The 25032-nt window shown below is 35.7% G+C and overlaps 2 protein-coding genes across 3 annotated transcripts; one reads left to right on the top strand and one right to left on the bottom strand.

The window, feature by feature from the left end:
• Positions 1-8233, bottom strand: LOC119066268 (serine/threonine-protein kinase 11-interacting protein). 2 transcript variants are annotated; one of them, XM_037168621.1, is made up of 14 exons: positions 7643-8233; positions 6927-7571; positions 6541-6734; positions 6298-6487; positions 5838-6241; positions 5510-5772; positions 5306-5441; positions 5120-5249; positions 4884-5042; positions 2585-2659; positions 1489-2079; positions 1071-1368; positions 785-960; positions 1-719 (listed from the first exon to the last, which is right to left on the bottom strand). In XM_037168621.1, exons 1-14 carry the CDS (start codon positions 7731-7733, stop codon positions 265-267), a joined length of 3807 nt encoding a protein of 1268 aa, XP_037024516.1. In that variant the 5' UTR covers positions 7734-8233; the 3' UTR covers positions 1-264. The 2 variants fall into 2 exon arrangements, with proteins under 2 accessions (XP_037024516.1, XP_037024517.1); XM_037168622.1 differs by lacking the exon at positions 2585-2659 and having other exon boundaries at positions 7643-8232.
• A 2687-nt stretch (positions 8234-10920) lies between these two features.
• Positions 10921-13238, top strand: LOC119066267 (glutamine synthetase 1, mitochondrial). The gene is made up of 2 exons (XM_037168620.1): positions 10921-11957; positions 12223-13238. The coding sequence occupies exons 1-2, from the start codon at positions 11404-11406 to the stop codon at positions 12866-12868; spliced, it is 1200 nt and encodes a 399-aa protein (XP_037024515.1). The 5' UTR covers positions 10921-11403; the 3' UTR covers positions 12869-13238.
• Positions 13239-25032: the final 11794 nt, after the last annotated feature.

Here is a 25032-nt window from a genome sequence, read left to right as displayed (position 1 = left end):
TTAGATATCCGATGCACACTTTATTGCGTCAAGAGACATATTACACAAGAGGAAGACATATACATTTTTATAAAATAATAAAATAATAATAGTTAGTGTTGTCGTTATACATAAATAAAATAAAATTTATCGGACACATTACTAAACGGATAAAAATTGTTAAAAATTGATTCAATCGCAAAAACATGATCCAATGATTTGGTCGAATCAAATTTGTCCAAATTGATCATTATTTTCAGTTTGGTTTTTCTTTCGCGAAATTTTCTAATTACTAGCTAACAAAGGCACGCCAAATAGTTTCTCCCATGATATCGATATTGCGTTCATTGTACTTTCCAGACAGGTGTCCTCTATAAATCCACACGTCCACAGCTCACATTTATCCGTATTTTCGTCCAGGAAATTAATTTTCAATGTTGCCGGTACGTGCTTTTCCACTTCCACCAAATTGTTCATGAATTGCTTTTTCACCGTCACTATGTCCACGTCGCATCTATCCGATAGCCATTGATGCGTCGGACATATAAGAAAAAGTTCCGATTCCGTTATGATCAAGCCGACCAGGCCGTGCGAAGTGCTTGCGTCGTCAAGGGATGTTTCACAATTTTCCAGAATTGCAAGCATTTTCAACTGTGCATTGTTGGTGGTTTTCAGGAGTTTCTGCGAGAGACGTTCCGATATTTGGTATTCTAGAGTGCAGTACATTGGCAATGGATTATCTGCGAAGGGGAGAAAGTTGGAATTTAAGGTTTAATCCTCAAATGAATCGCAAACAAGTTCTTACTCGCAAAGAACAGTAGCAAACTGTCGGTTCGGGCGATGTCCTGCAGAAGCAAATGTATCGTACCAATTCCTTTGATGGTTAATGTCACTCCAATTTTCCACGGAAGTACGCGAACAGTTTCGATCCTATCAACAGTACCACTGATTCGACGTTTTGTCCATTTGAATATGTCTTCACTGCAATAGTAAGTAAATTAAAACGAACATTAACTATCTGTAAGACGGGAATGTAGATCAGGTATTGTAAATCATCCCAGTGATGCCCCGGAACTAAGGGTGATCATTACCTTTCATTGCCCATAATCTGCAAAACATAGAATTTTGTCGTAGACATCACGAAAATTCCTCTGATTATGGCGCTTGAATCGGAGGTCGGATTATTATTGTCGTTGAAAATTTTTCCTTTCACCAGCCATTTCAAGTGTTCGCCCTCGTCTTCGAAAATGTGTTGGTATAAAAACAACTTGAAGCGGTGATCAACATTGCTGAAGTCGGTATACGAGAACTTAAATTTGTCACACGCGGCTGCTGGACCACTATCCTTAACGGTCTTCGACATTAATAAATTGGTAGATTGGAAAAGACCTAACGGAGTGAGAAAAAAAATGTTTTCAATCGAACCTAAAGATCAATGGAGTTCAAATACTACACTACCGTCTAATCACACTACCATCCCAAAGATTTTCAATAACCCCAATTACTTACCACCAAACATTGACGTTATGCTATTGTCATTCCGAGTCAATTTTTCATTTACCGGACTTGTTGTTTTATTACTCGATATTTCCGAATTGCTTGCATCGCCATGCCCCTGCTCATAAGCCGTACATATGCTGCCATCCGTAACAGAACCGGAGGAACTGCTCTCCGTCAAATGGAGACCACTAAGAACGGTTTTCTTTTCACGTTCTGCTGAATCATCAGCGCTATTATCCGTATCGATTGTTAAATCCTGTGTGGACGTTTGTTGATTGACCAGAATCGCCTGTGCTGCACCAGTCAACAGTTGCAAATTATTTATATACTCCGAAGCCGTCACGTCCAGACCTTCTGTTTGTGAAAGCCTTCGTTCTTCGGAATGTTTACGACTCGACTGTATGCTGTCAATGATCCCAATGCTACTCTGACTCGGATTACTCAAGATTTCTATGTCGCTATCACCATTCTTGTTGAATTGAAAATCAGCATCACGGTCACAATTTGAGCTTCCTGCTACGCTTTGATTGGAGTCAAATGAACTTTGCGATTTTGATATTTTCGAACAGGAAGATGATTCGTTTAGAGATGTTGCTGAACCTAACCCAATAATAGTTACATGGTTAGGTCGATTAGCCAATACACTAAAACTAACTAAGTAAATGAAGGTCCCATAGTTTCAATTTTCATTTTTGCTTGGATTTTCCGAAGTGTGAACTTCGGGAAATACTTATGTTTAACGGTAGCATGTTCCGAAGTTTTGACGCTGTGGCTACATTTCATAAACCCAACAAATGTTGACGAATCGGAAAAGTTTAAAAGTGAAACTATAGGCTAGATTAAGTCCATAAAAAACGTCTGAATTCTACGAAACAAAAAAAAAATCCGATTTGAGAATGAGGCAGACGTTTCATATGAACCTTCTCTTCTCTCCGGAAATGTTGGTTGACTACTAAATATATTAAGATGCCATGACCAAGTTAGTCGAACACAAAATAAATCATGATGTTAGTACTTAAACCAGACAGACTACAAATTAGTAATGATGTGTACGAATGTATTAAAATAAATGAAGACGATTAATAGAACAACGAAAAAGTCTTACTTATATTACCGGTACTTCTTTTCCATGCAGTCGAAGAAATCGGTGCTAGTATCAAGCTATTAGTAACCAATCGTGCTAACGTTAAAACACACAGTTTTCATTATTTTCTAAGTAGAAAGTGTTGGATTGCTTAAACTATCAGACAGATCTTTTTGTGATTAAAAAGATTTTGTGAGCGCTTTTTCAGGATGTTTTGCTGTTAGAACTGACGGAACGGAGCAAACGATATCTTTAATACTAATAGATTTCCTTGAGACTTTTGCCTAAGTTTTTCTTAAAGTTATTAAAATCTCGCTGCTCCACTACCCTCATCAGTGCACTGTTTTCTGAATTTATTTTCAATAAATGGCAAAAAAAGACTGCTCACAATAATGGCGCAGAATAGAATGTTCGATATTTTTAACGTTGCGAATTGGCAACGGACTATTAGAATATCCTATGAGTGAGTGTTATTTACATAGAAGGCGAATAAATCATCTTGCCCAGTCGCGGATTTGAACACAGGAACATTATGAGTCGAGAGCTCTAGTGCCAAAGTCACGGGTTCAGACAGAACGATATTTAAATCTTCTTGGAAGCAAAGTCAATAAACCATTTTCTCGTTAGTGAGTTCGACAATACTCAGACAATGTCCTGAGCAATCACAGCCCGTTTCGTTATTTAATCCATCAGGATCAACTTTGAATAGGAACTCATTTTCTCACCTCAGCTGAAACTTCAGGAGTAAAAAACTTGAGTTGACCTCGGGAAAAAAAAGTTGAAAATTACATTTTCCCTGGTGACTTGTCGTCAGAGCGTAGTGACACTATCGAAATTAAATATCCAACTTTTTTTTCCAATCGGTGAACAAATAACTATTTCATCCGTGCGGCGTGAATAACCTTATTTTCTCTACTCAAACGCGGTGAGAAGATGACGCTCTCTCCGATGACAGTTAGGGTGACAAGATTTCTATTTTCTCACCTCTTGTTTCTCCAATGAGGTGAACAAGAGTTTTTTTCTCTTTGCAACTGTAACTTTTTTTGGTTTAAAAATGGTGAAACAAATTGATGTGTCTGTCTCGTGGACAAATTATGTGTTCAAAACATTTAGATAAAACATTTCTTTAGTTCCGAACCATATAATTGAAAGTACAGTTGTCAGAACGAAGTACTATATCGATTGTGCTGTCAACAAACGCAAACGCTTTACATTTAAATTTAAATTTTAAGTTTAGGTCAAGGTCTGATGATTCAGCGGCTGTATTGATTAGACGTCTGAGAAATTAGAACTTTAAAATACTAGCCTATTCACAAGAGGTAACGCACTTTTTCACTTAGTTATAATCTTAGTTCATTAGAATTAGTATAAGAGTCTCCTCTCGTCCTAACATTATGGAAATTTAAATCGGTCTAGACAATACACTGTGCGGTTGAATGAATTTTAACTGAGCATTTCGATGCAATTTTGATATTTTTGGATATTATTAGTTAGCTCGGAGCCCTCAACAAGGTTCCACAGAAATTTTTGATTTTCATCCGTACCGTCGGTGACATTGGTGCATTGCCCATCCTGTCTACAGAGAGAGTGGTGGAAAACTGGTTGTGGTTTTAATCGATAGTGCCTGCAAATTTTACCGAATATGAGGGAAAAACTTTGAGCTACTGTCGGCCTCTACGTAGTTGGTCTTTAAAAAAAAAATTTTGGTCATTGCTCTACTGCTAGAACTATTTATTAGCTTCATATCTCAAGTATCCATGCCTGCATGACTGCTTGAAAATCACGCTTTTTCAACTTTAGCGTGTCTCTGCCGGCTTCACTTGCACTCATGGTATCAAATTTTGGTACAATTGTTATTAGAATTTCAGGCACTATCGATTGAAACCACAACCAGTTTTCCACCACTCTCTCTGAAGACGGATGAAAATAAAAAAATTTTGTGGAACCTTGTTCAGGGCTCCGAGCTGACTAATATCCAAAAATATCAAAAGTGCATCGAAATGCTTAGTTAAAATTCATTCAACCGCACCGTGAATAGTGTCAAAAGAAGATTTTAGAGTGGAATTGATCAATCAATTGCACTATCTTCGTATAAAATCGTTTCATTGTTTGAAATCGAAATTTTAGAAATTATATTGAAACCCATCGTACAAAAAAAAAGAGAATCAAAGAACGAAAGTTATAAAATTAACTCAAACAAATCTACTCCCAAATTGCTCAACACACCAAAAATAATAATAAATCCTCTCAACTACTTAGCACCACAATTTTACCCCACAATTTATCAAACAAGTAAACTGAACACAAAATCCAATCTTACCTATACTGCTCTGCGTTCCGGAATTATCATTTCGTTTTTCATGCTCCATGAATCTACTGTTTTGCTGTAAATATTGTCCGACCCGTTCGATTGATTGAGCTCGGGGCGATTCTTTTATTTCGATGACATAGCTACTTTTGCATTCTGGACAGGTTATTTCTGGAATACGAAAACAAGTTAAATTTAATTGATCGGCAACGAAAACCAACAACCTTTGGTTGGACAATAGATTTTACCAATGTTTTGTTGTTTGTAGAAGTTTTCCCGTGAAAATTGGGTCGTACAATTAGCACATCGGTACAGCGATTGATTCATTTCAGACAGTGGTCGCTTAGCCAGTATTCCGCGCAAGTATTGCTCCAGTTGCTAGAGTTACATTTTGGATCAATTTTTAATTTTTAAAAAGATTGCTTTTTCCTCACCTGACATAAACCTTCCTCCACTCGATAGATTCGTTCTTTTCTGTCCTTCTTAATTGTGTCAAAGTTGAGTCTCAACACATCCGATTTGATCCTATCACAACTTTCCAATGACGTTAGGTTCCATCGGTTCTTTGTTCTGAAAACCGAAACAAATAATCAAAAAATTGAACAACGAAACTGACTATCTAGCTCTCAGTCACCCACCGTCCATTGGTCACGTTCTTTTCTTTCATACTAATGTCAGACACTACTAGAATCATTTCGATGTCAGTTGGTTCCACACAAACAATGTAATGGACTTCATTGTCTTCCGTGTCCGAGATGACGTTCTCAGATTGACACGATTGCGCATAAATGTCAGAAAGGTCAGTAGCTGTTTGATAAGCGTCGGACTGTTCCTCTGTGACGGTTACGTTCTCACAGGTATTGTTGGAACTTATGTAGGCACTCGCATCATCTGTCGGGTTCTAAAAGTAGAAATTTGGAAACGAAATTTGACCGCTTGAATGGCAATTCGAAAAGCTTTACTCACGTCAATACTAACGTCCAAATCAGCCGAACTTGTAGCCACAGTCGATATGTTGGGTGTAGACGTTAGGCAGTCGTCACTTTTGGGCGGCACAGCGCCCGATTCCTCCAACAGCGATTGTAACATTTGCTCCGACGAATACGATCTCTCAATGTTGTCGCTTTTGATTCCCAATACCTCATGCACCATACTAGCACCCTGACTGTGCAACCAACCGTCCCCATATTGCTTACGTAAACTTTCGATTTGCCTTTTCGTTTCCAGATGATCTTTATTCCCTTCAAAGTTAATGCTCTTTGCCGCAGTCTTTTCTTTGGCTGAATCATCGTTAATGTCTGCTATCTCGGCTGGACGTTTTTTAACGTTTTTCTTCTGTGACGATCGCGATACAATCATTTCGTTTCCGTCTGGAAATTTTCCAATTTGTCAATAAATGTCGTGCATATGAAGGGGTAAACATTACCAGTTATTTCATCCAAACGATTGCTTCTACTGGATCCGACGCTACTCGAAGGCGTGCGTTGATCTGCTGATCTAGTAGGTGTCGAACGACCACTGGATCGGAACAACCCAGGCAAAAATTTTGCCGACAATGTTTTGGTACCAGCGAGCGCTTTCTCAGCCTTCGATAAGGGCTGCATGTCCAACACAAACTGGAAATCGTTGATAAGTACGAATCTTATGGAATAAAAGCCACGGCACTTACCTTCACACTCGAAGTGTTTTTATGAAGACACTTTGCAGTAATTTGTCTATGGCTGGGATGAAACGACAGTGGATTACCATGTAAATTCAAATAGCTCAAGTTGATGAGGCTGCTCAGTGGTAGCAGAGATGAATGGTCCAATATGCAATTTCCCGATACATCAAGTTCACTTAAGGAGTCCAAAGATGATATTCCTGGAATAAGGTCCGTTAAGGTTAGTTGGTTAGTCAAACTTCGATGGTCGTGCTTCGCTGGATCGATAATATTGTACTGACTATTACATAAACTGTCACTGAATGCATTTCACTCCGCGACCGGTTCTACTTTACAGTTGTATTGGATTGATAGGCTAACACAACTAAACAAATAAGCACACTCAAACGAACCTTGTATGTCCTCGATGAAATTCGAAGTTAAAATTAATGTTTGCAATCTCCTCGCAGCCTCATTATGAAATGTCGGTATGTACTTGAGTCGATTGAATCCCAAATTGACGATTTTTAGATTCGGCAGCCATTTCATTGCATCAACGCTAACGATTTTGTTATGGCTCAGATTCAAATGTTGCAGCGCCGGTGCAAATTCCAGCGAACAATCTATCGTCGTCAATAAATTGTATGAAAAATCGGCCGAATGCAAACTATCCCACGTAAATCCGGTACAGTTATCACCACCACAATGCGATATGATGTCTTGTACGGATTCAATTGAACGGTTACACGAAATCTCCACCAAATACGGTCTCATTCGTTGTATTCCGACTATCCGTTGTATGCCGATCCGTTGAATTTGCAGTACTTTAAGACTGCGGAATTTCGACACATCGACCACTCCGTCAAAGTCGTCATTTTGAAAGTTGGTCAACCGTAAGATGGTTGTCTTTTGCACAAAATCATAAATGAATTGCAGATCGCGGAACGCGTCCGACTTTGAATTGTTTGGCTTCACGACTTGAAACGTTTGCGGTGCACAAATTTCATTTTCATCGGCAATCAAACTGAAGGAATCATTTAATGCGCGTAACAGACCACCTGCAATAAATTAACATTTTATGCGAGTGATGATTGGAACAGATAAAATGTAAATTTGCTTGTCAACCCACCTGATAATGTCAACGCAAAGTTTGAATTCAATACTTTGTCACCACTTTGTCGTAGATGTTTTGCCAAACGACTTATCTCTAGCGGATCCATTTTCAATTTCAATTTTTTATTCAATTAATCTGCTTTTGTTTGCTGTGTCATATTGTTGGACGATTTAGCTCAAAATTTTGTTATTTATTTACTTTTATGAATTATATTTTTTGCGACTATTTTTAGCTAAATATTATAGAGGTCATAATGGCGTGGTGAGTGTCACGGAGTTTAAAAACAAAAACAATTTCAGATACGACTAACAAAATGAGTAATTTCTTTGCAGATTATGAGTAATTATCAAACCACTTTTATCAACTTCACTGCACAACATATATATCGCGTAACACAATCATGCACACTACTACTACGGTGTTCGTATAGTTTATAAGTTTGTACTATTAATCACTTTAACCAAATCAATGCAACAAATCATCTGCGATTGCTCAATAACAAACAAACGACAGAAAAATCGTAAAAATTGTAAACTTTCTGGTGCTAATGATGTTTGTTTTGTGTGATGATGAAACTCTGAATGACAGTAAAATGAAGTTTCTTCTCGGGGGACCAGCTGGTTTCCATCAAAAAGTTTCGTATGAAAAGTTGACAAAGTTCCTCAAAACAGAAACGAAATAGGAAACGTTCACTTTGCCTTACGCAGACCAAAGAGTTTTTCATTTTAAATTTACAGAAAGCTACGTTCATGCCGTTTTTGCCACAGTTCTGAAAGTTCAGAACCTTGGTTTTTGCTTGGAAAGTTGTTGTTTTGTGCTTTCAGAACCTTGGTTTTGTAGAGTGGGTTTGAGCGAGGCTGTACACTTTGGGGAGGTCTCGCAGATACAGATACGCGAGTGACACAAACAAAATGTGACATTTCATAGGTTTGCTCCAAATAACTGTAAACACGAACTTTGACACCATGAACGACGACGATTTCATCCACAGAGATGAACATAAGCTAAATGTCAACAAATTTCTTTGTAATTTTTTCGTACAAATTTTCGTCAACCTGAAAGTTGAGGTTAAGTTGCCTTCTGTGGATGAAATTTGACATTTCGAAATGACTTTGGAACAAACCTATAGTATGTGAATTCTGTTTTGTGTGTCCCTACGTATCTAATAAAATGGCAGTCTGCGTAACCTCCCCAACAGTCTATAGTCTTAAGTTTGAGCTTGTGTCGAAGGCGAGTACTTCATTTTTACTTGAGAATTTTCAAGTAAGAATCTAATGTTAATAGTAGATTACGTCTTCGGCTCTCCCCGCAACCATCAAACTTGGCAAAAATAAAAAGTTTCAAACAATTATTCAAGTTATTTTATCTGCTAGTGCGAAAAACATTTTGGGAATGGTTTCCATTATTTAGAGTGATAACGTGATTTTCGACACAAGCAGATAAAATATAGTGCCTAATAGCTTCCAAATTGATTGGTAATGTACTATTACTCACTAAGCCACTGGGAAGGGACTTTTAACGCTCATGTCATTGTAGTAATGACTAATTTCCCGGGACGCAGTGAGTAAAATTATTTCACTCACTGCAACATAGTGAAATGATTCATTACCTGATGACATTTATGTAGGGTTAACGAGTAAAATAGCATGGCTACTGGATTGAAGATTGTTATTTTGACAAGTGTGGCGTTTGCAGCTCGAGTCGAAGGCGAGTAGGTATTCTACCAACTAAATCAATCAAGATTAGTTTTTACCAATAAAAGTAAAAAACCATACCTGCTGTCGAATGTGTTGAAAATAAATGGACCAATCGGCAATACATGTTTTATATTTGGTTTACACATTGGTCTTTACCTTTTGCTAAGTAGAACGTACTCACGCCGTAAGTGAGCTTCAGAATCTGAATTTTGAGTGAATTACTTTCAATACTCAGATGATGATAGTGAAATGGGATGGGTTGGAAAATTTTTGCCTAAAGCTTCGATCCACGGAGTTAGGGGCGCTGCCTGTACTTTTTGGGCTATGACTAGCAATTAAATCGAGAAAAAGCGCATTCAGCTAGTGAATGATCTCCGATCGTTATCAAAGTGACGACAAGAATAATAAGTCAGACTAATTGTTCTTTTAACCTTCTAAATGTGTGAAAAAACTAATGAAATGAAATATTGCAATAAGACATGAAGTGATACTTTTAACAATGGAACAGATTTATATTTAAAAATTATAACGAAACGGTTGCAAATATGATATTTGGCTAGACAACACATTATAACCAATTTTGTAAGGTACAAGTTGTACAATAGCACGACACAAGATGATTTCGTTCCATCTCAAAACCAACTTACGGACCGGATGTCTCAGTGGGAACGTACTAGCCTTCCATCGAAATGATCCGGGCTCGAATCTCGTGTCAGATATGGAGTTTTCTATGAAATACAATGCATTGGTAACGTCCTAAAGTTCACTCAAGCTTCATAATGTGGGTAGTTGCAGTGGCTGCAGCGATTTAAGCACCCCAGAAAGTTTCCTCAGCGAGACTTTGCATATTTTGTGGTTTGGAAGTCACGTTAAGCCGGTGGTCCAGACTGAACTTGTTATTGACTATAAAAGGCTGTTGGTAAGGTCTCTAAATTAACAAATCAAATATCTTTACTTCGCATTACTGTCAACTTCTGGGACACTTGGTTCTTTTACAAAAAAATATAACTTGAAGAAAATTTTGTGTATTTGATTTTTCTTATAAAAATGCCAGGTGTCCCAGAAGTTGACACCTCGCGAAGTGATTTATTGTGCCAACCAGCGCACTTCAAGCAAAAGTGTTATTTATGACAGCTGCCAAATAGAGCACTTTTTGTATGAAATTTTATCCCCACTCTTTTCACAGTGTAAAATCTTGTATGGAGCACTGTCAAGTTTCAGTACCCTATTTAGAGTACCACTTTTGCTTGAAGTGCATTGTGCCAACTCAATATTGAGTAAAGTTCTTCAATGTGATTATGCCTCAATCAACGTTGCTATACATAAAACTCACACAATGTTTTGGACGCCCTAAAAAGCCCCTCCTAAAATAATTTACAAAACACCACTGGTACCTTGTACTCACACACTTCTTATGTGTATGTGTTTTATTGGTGAAAATTTCCGATTCCTTCGCGCGTTTTTACATATTTTTGTTCGTTCTTTGTTGTTAAAGGATGGAAAATTTATACTTCTCACTCGCTTATATAATGACTTCATATGTTGAACGTATGTTTTATATATAGACATAGACAGCCAGCCACATAAAATCAGTCTTCTTTCACTTAAAAATTTCTGGATGTGTGTATCGCTGTTATGTAGTATCACAACACACTGGCTTTTGTTGCTTTTTGTTTGAAATAAAAATGATATCGGATCAGCTGTTTGTTCTCTGTTTTAATGGATATGTGTGTTTGTATGAGGTGCGCGGTAAAAAGTGCAGTTCATAGAGTTGTAATTATTTGGTACGACTGAAACAAAGATTCAGTTGAACGAGGGAGTTCGAGGAAGCAAGTCGTTTTATTAACATCCAGCTATTGTTAGCTAAATTCCATTTGGAAAATAATTTTAAGTTTTATAAAATTGAGTTCAAGAACTGATTAGTGTTGAAAAGTAATTATTACAATACGAAATTATTGAACGAGTAGGTGTGATATTTGTGATTAAAATACGAAGTAAAGCCAAGTGAAGCAGGAGAAAATTCGATTTTTTTATTTTTTGAAAATTGAAATCTGTTTGGAAATTTAACAAAGAATAAAGATGTCTCTCAGATGTATTGGGGTAATGATGCTGAGGCAACTTGGAGCAAAGAATGTGGCAAGCGTTCGCATGCTCAGTACAACATCAGCACAATATCGCATTGGTGAACATGTGCCAAACAATTATTTAGATAAAACCATTATAAATCGATACAAAGCACTGGATTACGATACAAATAAAGTACAAGCCACGTACTTGTGGATTGATGGAACGGGTGAAAATATACGACTTAAGGATCGAGTGGTAAATGGCATACCGAAAGTGGCAAGTGATTTACCGAAATGGAGTTACGACGGGAGCTCAACATATCAAGCTTTGGGCGGCAATTCGGATATCATTTTGCATCCGCGCGCATTGTACCGTGATCCGTTCAAACCGGGTAAACATGATGTGATTGTAATGTGTGACACATACAAGCCCGATGGTGGACCGTGTGATTCCAATCATCGTCACGCTTTGCAAGACGCTGTGGATAAGACAAAGCAACATGAACCGTGGTTCGGAATCGAACAAGAATACACACTGTTGGATACGGATGGTCGCCCATTTGGATGGTATGTCCTTGACATTGAAATATTGTAGTGAATGTAGCGACCTTAACTTTCTATTGTTCTTTAATTATTCATAATCACAATACGACGATTTGCATCGTGTTTTCGGTGACGATAAATTTGTCGGTTTTTTGAAGATTTTTTTTTTTGAATTCATGCTAATGGTTTTCTGTCTCAATTGTGATGAAGTTGTTTGAATTGCTATTGATGTCATAAGTGGTGTGTCTTCTTACTTTTAAACTAATTTCATAAATTAATTCTTGATTAGGCCAGCAAATGGATTCCCCGAACCACAGGGTCCCTATTATTGTGCAGTTGGCGCCAATCGAGTTTATGCTCGCGATTTGGTAGAATCGCACGCCCTGGCTTGTCTGTACGCTGGCATCGACTTTGGCGGCACCAATGCCGAAGTAATGCCAAGCCAATGGGAATACCAAGTTGGACCATCGATAGGCATAAAGGCTGCTGATGATCTGTGGGTGTCACGATACATTCTGACCCGTATCGCCGAAGAATTTGGCATTTGTGTTACATTCCATCCGAAACCAATTCGAGGTGATTGGAACGGCGCCGGCGCTCATACAAACTATTCCACAGCTGCGATGCGTGCCGATGGTGGCATGAAAGCCATCAAGGAGGCAATTGAACGCTTGGCAAAGAAACAGGAGAAACATATCAAGGCATACGATCCACATGGGGGCGAATACAACAAGCTCCGATTGTCCGGCCAGCATGAAACATCGTCCATTTCCAAATTCTCATGGGGAGTGGCCGATCGAGGTGTTAGCGTTCGTATTCCGAAGTTGGTGGCTGAAAATGGAAAGGGATTCCTGGAGGATCGACGACCAGCGTCGAACATGGATCCGTACGCTGTGTGTGATGCACTGTTAACAACAACATTGTTGGAAGATTGAAGACGGCTGAAGTGAGTGAAAGGAATATAAAAAGTGAGTTTCAGTGCAAATTTGAATCAGTCAAATGTTTTTATCATTAAATCTAGAATCAATCGTTACATATGAATGTCATATCCAAAACATGCAGAGAATGTATTTTTTAAATGGATTTTATTATACTTATTGAGCGTTTACACAAAGCGTAAAAATATGAACGAAAAATTAATTATTTTTTTAAGGAATTCGTTTTTATAATTTTACTTAATTTTACTTTTTAGTTATAATTTTTATTAATTTAGGATTTCAGAGAAATCATTTTTAAAAAAAAGTTAATTCGAATAATTGTCGAGATATAATCAAGCCATTTTTAGTGACTGATGATGTGTCTTTTTTTAAAAAAATTAGATTTTGTTGTTGTTTTTTATTAGATTTATTTAACCGGTTTACCGATTTTTTTTTAAACTTTAATTTATATTTAAGAAAATAAATTTATATATTTTTTTATAAAATCAGTATTTAAATTATATATACAAATAGAATTTGGATTTACAAGATGGAAATACAAATTTAGAAACTATTTTACTGTTGAAAAAGATCAAATAAAATCGTAAAAAATACTTTCGATTTTGAATATTATTCGTTCTTGGCATGCCGTTCTATTGCCGTCAGGTTCCACAGTTTCACTTCCAGCAGCTTTTTAGATTCCATTTTTGGAATGACTTATATGGATCTGTTGAAGAAATCATTCGGAGCAAACTTTTATATGTTTTCTAAACTACAGTGAGATTCAACAAAATGGTTACACTTGCAAGATTTTGCTTCTGATGGTTGTGTGTGCGTTTTTGTATCTCTCAGTGCCTATTTTAATAAATATAAAATTGCCAAAAAATTTGGTAATTTTTGATAATTTTTATTATAATTTTGAAACAGGCACAGAATTTTTTATTTCTTCAAATGAAAATCCATGCAAAATTAACAAAGAACGAGTCAACAAACCAAGCAGAGAATGTGTTGGTATTCGAAATTCCGTGCGTAATCTCAATTCGCTAAAATAGGCCCTGGTTGAATGAGAACACACATAAATCTCGAAATGGGACCGCGGTAAAAAATCAGTATTACCTGAAAGATTAATAACACCAGGCCCGGACTGGCCATGCGGTGAATTCGGGGGATTCCCGATGGGCCCTTTGGATTTTTGTATGAGAATTTTTGATTTGTGGGCTTTTTTATATTGAGTTGCATGGAGCCCCCGATGGGCTTTTTCGAGCCAGTCCTGTACTGCATATTTATAACTGAGACATAATTTAATTCGATTTTTTATAATGAAGCACTGATGGTCAGAGAGATGCTAATATAACGACTGGGTCGTTGCGACGGATAGAGGGAATATGTCGAATGACAGTTGGCTTTTTGAGAGAGATAGAGAGTTCAATCAATTTTGTCTCAACCAATTTCAAAATCATTCGACATATATTCCATCTATCCGTCGAAACGACCCAGTCGTCATATTAGCATCTCTCTGCTAATGGCACTTTTGAATTTTTCTACAGTTGCACTAAAGTGAGACATCAGTGCTATGCTTACGTTGTTTCATGATAAAAAATCGATTTGAAGAATGTTTCGGACAAAAATACGTCACTTAGGCCAGGTAATTTTTGAAAATAGAACCTGAACTTGGTTTCATTCTATCAGGTTTCAGGTCAGGTTTCAGATAAAATCAGGTCAATCAATTGATTGAATCAGCATAAAAAGTTTCAGGTACATTCAGGTCAGATGAGCCTATACCAGGGCCTACTTTTTTGAAAAAAATTTCTTGAAATTTCTTGAATTTCTCGAAGTTTCTCGAATTTCTTGAATTTTCTGGAATTTCTTGAAATTTCTTGAATTCGAGAAATTCAAGAAACTTTGAGAAATTCAAGAAATATTTCTCGAAATTTCTTGAATTTCTCGAAGTTTCTTGAATTTCTCAAAGTTTCTTGAATTTCTCGATTTTCTCTAAAAGTTTCTAAAAAGTAGGCCCTATACTGTTCCCATTTTAAACACGCGCATACAAAGAAATGTATGAAAATAGTACAAACGACCAGCTGAAGCCAGAACGAAAAAAGTGTAACCTTAATGTTGAATCTAACTGTGTTTTCAATTTTACCAATCTTGTGCAAGCTGATGTAGCGATGTGGCGATGTATTCTATCAATTTTCCACTCAATTTTCATTTGATTTTATGATTCACTATTCACACACAAAAATCAACTGAAAAACGAAAAATGTGGGAAGAAACAGAGATTTGTAGAAAATACAATTCCTCCAAATTTTGGAAATTGCTCTTTAATTTCCCGAATTAAAAGTTCTGGAAAAATTAGCAAAAATCGAGTAATTCAAAGAAATGTTTTCCCAAAAAATAAAATCTTGGTCGTGGTGATCATTCTTCATTCATTACGATACTGAAACTCGCAAAATGTATTTTAAAGTATATAATGCGCACAGGCAGTGATTTCTAACAAAAACTATTTCCTAACCCATCGGTTCGTCGGGAATGGGTTCAAGGTCTGGAAAGAACTAAAACAAACCATTCTGAAGTTTGACACATTTTTCTCATTTCTCAGTTTATTTTCGATTTTCCGATATAGAGTTTGTAGAAGACAACGTTCAGACTGCACACGATAGTTCTTAAATCACAGCATAAATTTTACATTCATTCATGCACATTACACATTCTGAAGTGTTTTCGTATATTAGCATATGATTCGAGTCATGATTGAGCTATAGAAATGTTGAAATAGCGTTAGTATAAAAATACGTTCGCACCAGTCGACGTCTTTCCAAGAAAGATATATCTATACGCAATATATTTAAATTCTAAGCAATAAAACAATAAATCAACCGGCGTTTCCACGTTTAGGATAAAAAAAAATTCTCGTTTTTAAAGAGTAAGAGAATCTGAAGAATCTTTTATGTAACTAAACCAAACGTTCCGATGAGTATATAATACTTTACTTTTGCCTATCGATAAAATTGCTAATCAGCTGTGTGATAGTTATTATCTCGAGAAAAAAAATCATTCAACATGAGTATGTACAGACATATAATGTTAGGTGTCAATGACTCCCATAGTAATGACAAATAGAATTTTATTTTTATCACTGTCCATTCAGATATACGTAGATAAATACGACAATATCGGTTGGAGAAGAAAAAATCTGTTTTAAACAGAAACGAAAACAGAAAAATTGAAAATATAATTTCATTACATAAAATGCTGCTATACTACAGCCAGCGTACCTAAATGATTTATTTTTAGGAAGATCGAAAAGTTTCTTTTTTGATTTTTTTTTTTCTTCTTCTTGTTTATCGTTTAGTTTACATGAATTTTCATTTTGATTGAACAGTTTTATTTCAATTAATTTACTTACAGTTGAACGGCTAGTACATTTTCAATGTGTTTGCAGCTTTATACTGATATCTTATGACGCTCAGAAAGAAACACTTGTTTGTTTGTTTTTATGATGCATGGAAACAAGCAAACGCAAGCATAACAAATGAACCCATCAATTATTTTTTTTAGTTCTTATCAGAAAGCAACGAAGCTTTTCCCGTATGTACGGTTGCGCTAGATTTGTTTTTCTGTAACGACAAGCAAATCGTGATGATAGATTCAACAACAAAAAATATCTGACGAAATGTATAGAGGATTTTTAATCTAATGTTTACGAGTTAGGTAACGTTTTATAATGCATAATGAAGCATCCATGCATCTTTGACGAATAAAGAAATAAATCGAAATTCAAACTCCTACTCGTTGGATAAGAAATTACTGTATGTACTGATGGGTTTGTATAGGTTTCTACAAGGTCTAAACGAATAGACATAAAAATGCTATATGATAAGAGGTAGTATAAGAAGGGTAGCTCGCACAATATAATATATACTCATCGAAGGCGACCTGTGGGCTATTCAATAGACATTTAAATGCACAGGTGTGGACCTAGATTTAAATCTTTTTGGGTTTAACAGTACGCGACCGAAACTTTTTTTAGTATTTAAATTTAATTTCCTCAGGGATTACTTGAACTTATCCCCAAAGGAATAATCCATAGAGGAATTAAATTTTAACCTTTTGGACACTAACTTTTGTATATTTAAACTTCTGATATGAGAAGCAGCTTTTTTGTGAATAGGAAAGAGGAATGTTTATAATAAACAGAAATTATTTTTTTTTACATTTACATAACGAGATTTTGAATCCAAGACTTCCCACACTCCAGTCGAAGATCTTACCACCGCTACAATTTGTTACTAATGGGGGATTGAAGTTTTGACCAATTCGATGCAGAACGTTATTCTAAGCAAAAAAAATTCTATGGTATGCCTCTAAAATGCTCAGATTTTTTTATAAAATTAATTTTGTTTACAAAGTACGACCCAAAATCCACCCAATTTTGTCAGCTGCCTAAAATGTGCTGGAGACCGTTTCCAGTCTTGATGAAAATAAGTATGTGTAAGGTGTTCTCGGTGTTCTGCAGCAAGAACTACATGGGTTGGGTATCGACAATTCTGATCAAAAGAATTTCTAAAAACCAGTGCCGGACTGGCTCGAAAAAGCCCATCGGGGGCTCCATGCAACTCAATTTAAAAAGGCCCACAAATTAAAAATTCTCATACAAAAATCCAAAAGGCCCATCGGGAATCACCCGATTCGAAGTAGACGAACTTTTAAAAAAATCAGTGCATTTTAGAGACATACCGTGAAACAATTTTTTGTTTAGAATAATGTTTTACGTCGATTAAAAATAACTTGCCAAACCTTCAGTCCTCCATTCCACGATTAAAAATGAGGAATAGAATGCAAGTTGCCAAGATGACAAGATCGCCAGCTCAACTTCACTAATTATTATGACTTTCATTTTTATATTCTTGTGTTTGTTTTCCCATAGTAATGTGGATTAGTTGACCGTTGATTGGTTTTTCAATTTAATCTTGAATTTCTCTATATCTACACTATCTTTGTAATGTTTTAATGATTTATTGAAACAGGTAATATCTTAACAAACTTAAAATTTTAATGCTGTGCCTATCGCAAGGCAGAATAAAGCATCGGTAGTCCCATTGAAAAAATTTCTAAGACCAAATTAATGTGCGTTTCAATTAATTTTTTCAATCCCCAATATTATTGTTTAGTCCTATTTTTAATCCCTGAATGAGATTAAAAATCTGATCTTGAAAGAATTACTTTCTTTGACATTAATCCCTTCTGACCTAAAATCTGTATTCCAATATTTGTATCTGTATGAGTAATTAAATTGTAGTATAATATTAGATTGATCCAAAGCGTCCGCAGCATAATATACTGGAACAATGAATTGTGTTCCATTTACGCACACTACAATTTACGTAATATTAATTATTATCATTGTTAGATATTATCCGCGTCTTGAATCGTTAATGAATAATTTCCGTCTAGACGAGACTATATTAATGATATGGTGTATGATGACAATCATTTGTTATTCTGGTTGTCCGAAAATTAATTTTTTCCATCATTTAAGTACAAATTTTATGTAAAAATGTATTTATGAAAAATGGTTTCAGGCTCATAAATAAATAATTTTGTACCTGGCACACATTGTGTACAGGTTTTATAAGAATCGTATACAATACATTTTGTGTCGTTATTGTTGTAGGTAGATAAGATAATTATTTTAAAGATAACTTTTTAAAATGAAACTTGCGGCAGTTAAATGTTTTCATAATAAGTGTCTTGGCTGGTATGACTTGTGCGGCATATATATTTATATATTTATATCCATCCGTATACATAATTTTACGAATTTAGAAAACGCGTTCGACAAGCTTTCAATTCTGTCTTCTCTTTTTGGCTACAACCCAAAGTAAATGAAAATTACAAAAGACTATCGAATAATAACTTTATTTTGCATCGACTTTAAACTGCTGATTCAGCTGATTGATTCAGCGTCTACGATTCGCTATAGTCTAGTCGCATAGATGTTTTGACCTGCGTCCTTAATTTTATTTTCAAGGTTAACGCGAAATGAACGATTTGTATCGTATTATCAACACCTGTGATTCTTAAATGCGAGCAAAGAGGCAAAGACACACACACATTGCGATTGTGTTTTGATTTCGACATTTACTAAAAGATACCTATGGTTTGAGCTCACATAAAGTTTTAAAGAGCAAACTTTTCATAAATTAACATAAAATAAGAATCCGTCGAACTCAACATTAAGAGTTGTGATTAATGAATAATTTTTGGATCATTAATTTATAGTTTATACAATCTACGTCTTACTATACAATAATAATATAGTCTGAATGTTGTCTGAGAACCAAGAGTTTTATTGTTAAAAATACCTTCTACGTATAACAAGTTCTTCTTTATAACATTGAAGATATTCATCAAAATTGATCAGTTTTTTCATCCCATCTGTAAAATAATAATAAAAAACCAATTGAAGAAAACTGGTATCACATGAACACCTCATGTTACATAACGATGACGTTGAACCTCTTCTCTGGCTCGAAAATAATCGAGTTAAACGAGTTTTTTTTTCTCCTTTTTTTCAATCCATATTCCATTGCCGCGTTGTGATTGTGACCCAATCTTGATCAGGCGATTATTTTAAACAAATTTGTTTTTATGTAAACCACTTTTTCAAATTAAATATTTAAAGTAAACTTATAACCAACCTAGCAATATATCATTGTTCGCAGTCAATATATCCATACTATACGTTTTAAATGTTTGAAGTTACGTAATGTGTTGAGCATGGGCAGTCAAGTATTAATTTATGCTTCGTTCATATTATATTCTTAGCTTTTCAGAAACAGCTAGTCATTGGTTATCGACAAAAAAGATGGAAAAAATAAGCGTTGAGCTCTTGAGACCTTCAGAATTACAAATTATTCAAAATTATCAAAAGAAGTAATAGATTTATTGTTTATATCACAACACTTTACTCTTGTCGTTAGTGCTATAGAAATGGAATAGGGAAAGGTGGTCAATAACAGTCGAGTAAAATCCATCATACTATATCGAGTGGGTGAGGAGGACAACTAAATAAATATCTTTAATAATATGTCCACGATGGGACGATGACAACTTGAACCATCTTCTAAAACGAAAGAATTATCAATAATTTCCATACATGTGCACGTGTACAGTGCAATATCGAACTTTATGGGTGGGTCAGATCCCGTGACTGATGAAGTTATCAAAAGACATTCTTTTGTTTTGACTTCGAAACTACATTCTCGAAATTAAGATCAAATATTAACAAAACGAAGTAGAAAGAATAAAATTGAACGGCTAGGCTATTTCATTCAAACCAAAACTTCGAAAATCGTTAAGATTTGTTCAAGTTATTGTGCCATAAAAAAAAACCTGTCAAAAATTCTTTGGAAAATTATTCCCACATCATCCAGTTGATATTGTCCATCTACGAGCTTGACCTCAAGAATTTTATTCCTCGTCGATTGAAGTCGAATTTGTGAAAATCAGTCCAGAATTGCTCATGTTATCGTGCTATCAAGCGTTTCAGTAACTTTTCCATTTTTACAGTTAGAGTCAGAGCAGCCAGAGGCAGTAAAATTTCAGAATGAATTTGCTTCAGCTGTTATATTCAGCTGATCCACATATATAATCAAAACTGTTTATACTCGTAAATTCGTCAGGTCGCGTAAGATCACGTGAGTTTTGGGTTTAATATTTAAAAATGTTTATATTATTGATTGTGTATAGTAGGGTATCCCTAATAGTATTCAGTGCTACACAGTTTTCTTAAACTTTAACTCTAAGCCGATGTCAGGCCTTCTTATAATAGATATAAAGGACCATCTTCAGAATTGATCTATTTTTGCATGAAGGTAAACTGGATGCCTAAATATTTACATTCTATTAATATGTTATGTGTGAAAAATAGGTGCCGTACACACACCTGTTAACACTCGATATATATTGAATCCAAAAAAAAAACTTTTCAAGGTCATTCACTTTCTTTTCTCAAATAATAGCGAGCGCCATAAAAAAACATTCTATTAAAAGCTATACTTCACGGAAACGAAGACTACATAAAATAGTCCATTAAATTTCCACATTTCAATTTATTATTTCTAAACCACAAAATCAGAAATAGTGGTCATAAAACCTATAAACATTCGTCTATATGTAGCGAGACCCTCCTGATAATTGTGCTAGGTGTACATTAGTTCTTTACTTGTATACATGCAATGCACCTTTCACGTCTATCTTGTTCGATATTTTGCATAACTCAATTTTCTATATCATAATCATACCCAAATGATTCCCTTGCATTCTAAAGTGGAAATTTTCCATGTGACAATCAACACGGTAAAGATATAAGACCAGTATTTTGTACTGGTGCAAAAATCTGCTCAATCAATCTGTGTTACAAACTAAACAGTCCAAACAGCATGAAATGGAAATTCAATAATCGCTTTTCGTCGTGGCCTTTAGTCTCATTCACAACAAACGATATAAAAACATGCGCTAGAAACGTGTATATATTATCGAGTTAGGTATATAATAAAAGCCAACAAAGAAGCTCCGAAAGTTGTTATGGTTTGTTATAACTATCAGATGGTCTCAGATTATAAATGGAGGAGTAGATGACAATAAATATCAAACGACACGCTAAAAACTATAAAACTGACCTTTTCAATGCAGTAAAGAAATAAAATTTGTTTATTTTGTCGGTAGTTTTATATTAATGGTTAACATGATTAGGCGATTTTCTGCGTGGAATACAGTTTAAATAGCGAATTGTTTACACAGCTACTTATCGTCATTGTTTAACAAACGTTAACAATTTGATAATTGAATGAAATAAAACAATTCAATATTTACAATTTCAGATATTAATGTTAGTGTTGTTATAAGACTATGCAATGCCCTCTCGTGCGTTGGAGTTAGCTTTTATGTTATGTAGAATTGAGGCAATTCATTTCGGGTTGCTCTTAATCTCATCTTTCAATAATGACTTATAAACGGATCGCTAGAAACAATAGTACATTACTATACCAGTGAAGTAATTTGATATCTCGTATCCAGATGAGTAAAAGTATCCGAGGGTTTCAGCCCGAGGTACTTTTACTCATCGTGATACGAGATAATATATACGAGATATCAAATTATTTCACGTGTAAAGTATGGCGTTTTACTTTACGAGCGAGGGAAAGGGTCTTCACTAGTGACGGAAAGGCCACATTACCTCACTAGTAAAGTAAAATCTATTTCTCCATTAGGTATGCAAGATACATCGGTGGTTTTGCCGTAGTGCTCGTTTAATTCATTCCAATAGTGTTTAGACCCGTACGAAGTACTGGGGTCTTATAGGTTTACGCATACGTTTGTAACACGTCGAATTGGACTCCCTGAGTAAGGGGAAACCTATTGTGGTTGTCTAGAGATGCCAAATCCGCGAAAAAAAAAGTCCGTCTGTCCGTCTGTCCGTCTGTCTGTCTGCACGATAACTTGAGTAAAACGCATCCGATTTTGAAAATTCTTTTTTTTCCCGTTTGGTAATCTCAAAAGACAGGCTAAGTTCGAAGATGAGTGATTTTGGATCGACCCCTCCCGAGCTGTGGCCCAATAAGTGCTTTACGGTTTTTCAAAGATATCTCCGGACATTTAAACGTTAAACGTTGTAAGTGATAAGTCAAATAAAAGGTATTTACAATACCGATCGACAAAAAAAAAGTTTATGGAAATCGGATGACCGAGTCGTGAGTTAGACCCCTCGGTGTGGAACAGGCACAGGGCGGCAAGCAGTTTTTGCTTGTAGGTCGGCCACATTTGAACATATTTCGTTTAATTTAGCTTTATTAGATAGGTATTGACCGTACCAATCAGGGAAAAAAAAGTTTATGAAATTATGTTCTCCGGAGCGTGAGCTAGGTCTCTTGGAGTGAGCTCTTATCTGGCTACTCGGCCGTACAGTGAACGTGGAGTATTTTGTCAATATCTCGAATAAATTTTGACCGAATTTCATGAATTTTTTTTTGTTTGAAAGGTATTAACGAATGTAAAGCGTCGGTACTATTTCCGGTCTCCTAACAAAATGGCTGCCGGCGGCCATATTGGATTTTATTAAAAGTGATATAAAGTGGGAAAAATGATGCTTAGAGAGTTTCTGTTAACATGGAAATAATGTGTTAAGTGTGAGGGGTTTCAGGGATTCCATATATGGACATCTATATATACCTATATACAGCTATATTGAGCTATATACAGGCATATAGAGCTATATAATAGCATATTCCTCTGTGAAATGTTTATTTACAGTGAAATATAGGTAAATATAGCGGTATATAGCTGTTTAAATAGGAATTTATGAAATTTGTCTTCGTACGGGGCTGTCTATATTGCCTCCGGCAATTTAGTTGTATATGATAACAAGGCAAAGAGTGGATAATGTAAGTGATTTTAAAGGGAGAATAGTTTTTCAGCAGAGAAGAAAATGAAGTAAGAGAAATGAAGAGTTTCACATTAAAGGCTTTTGATACGAATAGGTGTTTCGTACGGGTCGGCGTTAGCTATGTTTTATTATCAGATGGAGAAAACTGAATTAAACTTGCTAAATATCCCATTCAAAGTATTTGCTCCTCTTTCAACATGGTGTAATGTGAGTGAGAAATCGAAGACTTGCCTTGGGGTAATTGTCAAAATATTTCTTTCTCTTTCATCGTCTCTATAAAGTCCGTAACTGAGTTGTTCCGAATTTTCATTGGCCGAACGAACATGATTTCATCCGAAGAGATCGAGTTTTGCGAGTTTTGAGGTTATGTCTCTGTGGATGAAATTGGACATTTCATATAGCCTTAAAACAAAGCTATGCTAACTTTCTAATATTACGGTTCTACCGTAATTTCAAATTTCTTCAAATTTTTAGTACCTATAAGTTAGGCCTCTGTTGACAAGAGAGGAAATAATCAAGTTTTTTGAGGACGTAAATTCAACTCAATTTAAGTTTGCAATTGGTTAACATTCTACAGTTTTAATTGTTCAACATCGTTCTACATGTTGTGAACAAAAGAAGCGCTTTACGCTTTAAGTCGTCTCACTCACACGTACGTGTGGAATTGAAAAAACGTAAAGACTAACGCTACTTCTATGTGGTAGAATACGTGTGGAACAAATAAAACGAACGAAAGAAACAAACGAAACCCACCACAATTGTATTCTGATGATGAGATCAGTTTACTGCAACTCTCCACATATTTTATCTGTAAAACCAACGCTCTTCAAGCATGAGCTACTCTAAATAGAGTACTGAAATCAGTGTATCATATAAACGTAAAACACTGTAAAAACATTTTCATGTAAAATAAACTTTCTGCTGCTGACCACTATGATCACTCATGCTTGAATTGCGTTGGTAGTACATACCTAGTGTGAGTATATTGTTTTTCATGCCTTGGACAAAAATTACGGAAATTTTCTCGTAATCTAAGCCCTCAGCATGAAAAGTTGTATACGCATCTGTTGTGGACGGCTTATTTTAGGCACATCGTTCGGGTAAACTTCACTCGCGAAATTGCCTAAAATATACCGTCCACAACAGATACGTAAATAACTATTCCTCTCCTTATTTTGACAATTAATTCTCACCTTCAATGTATTTATTCCCGAGGATCTCTCAAGGATCTCTTCTATCTGTTAATGAAGGATGAAGCCAGCGGCTTCTTCTGGTTTCTTTCAAAACCTAGGAGCTAATAAAAATTCAACCCATATTGCAATCGACAGCGGCAACAACAGTTATTTTCGGGCTACGACTCGCCAAATTGCCTTAAATCTACCGTCCACCACAGATACGAGGCAAACAACTGAAGTGTTGATAGACACTCTCTGAATTTTCTGTGTCTTATTTTTTAAGCCCAACGATTTCAATAGGTTTGTTCCAAGTAACTGTAAACACGAACTTTGACAACCCGAACCACGAACTTTGACAACCCGAACCACGACAATTTCATCCACAGCAACGTCGCTTACGTGATATTTCATTGAAAATCGAGCAACGTCGCCTACGCGATTTACACAGAAATATATTATTGAGGTTATGGTTCTGTGGATGAAATTTGACAATTCAAATGGCCTTGGAACAAACCCAAGTAAGCAGTTTAAATTTACTGAACTATCACCCCTGCTTGCCA

The sequence above is a fragment of the Bradysia coprophila genome, chromosome IV, assembly GCF_014529535.1.
Source record: "Bradysia coprophila strain Holo2 chromosome IV, BU_Bcop_v1, whole genome shotgun sequence".
In the NCBI taxonomy this organism is placed as follows: Eukaryota; Metazoa; Arthropoda; class Insecta; order Diptera; family Sciaridae; genus Bradysia; species Bradysia coprophila.
This window is presented reverse-complemented; position numbering and strand designations above follow the sequence as displayed.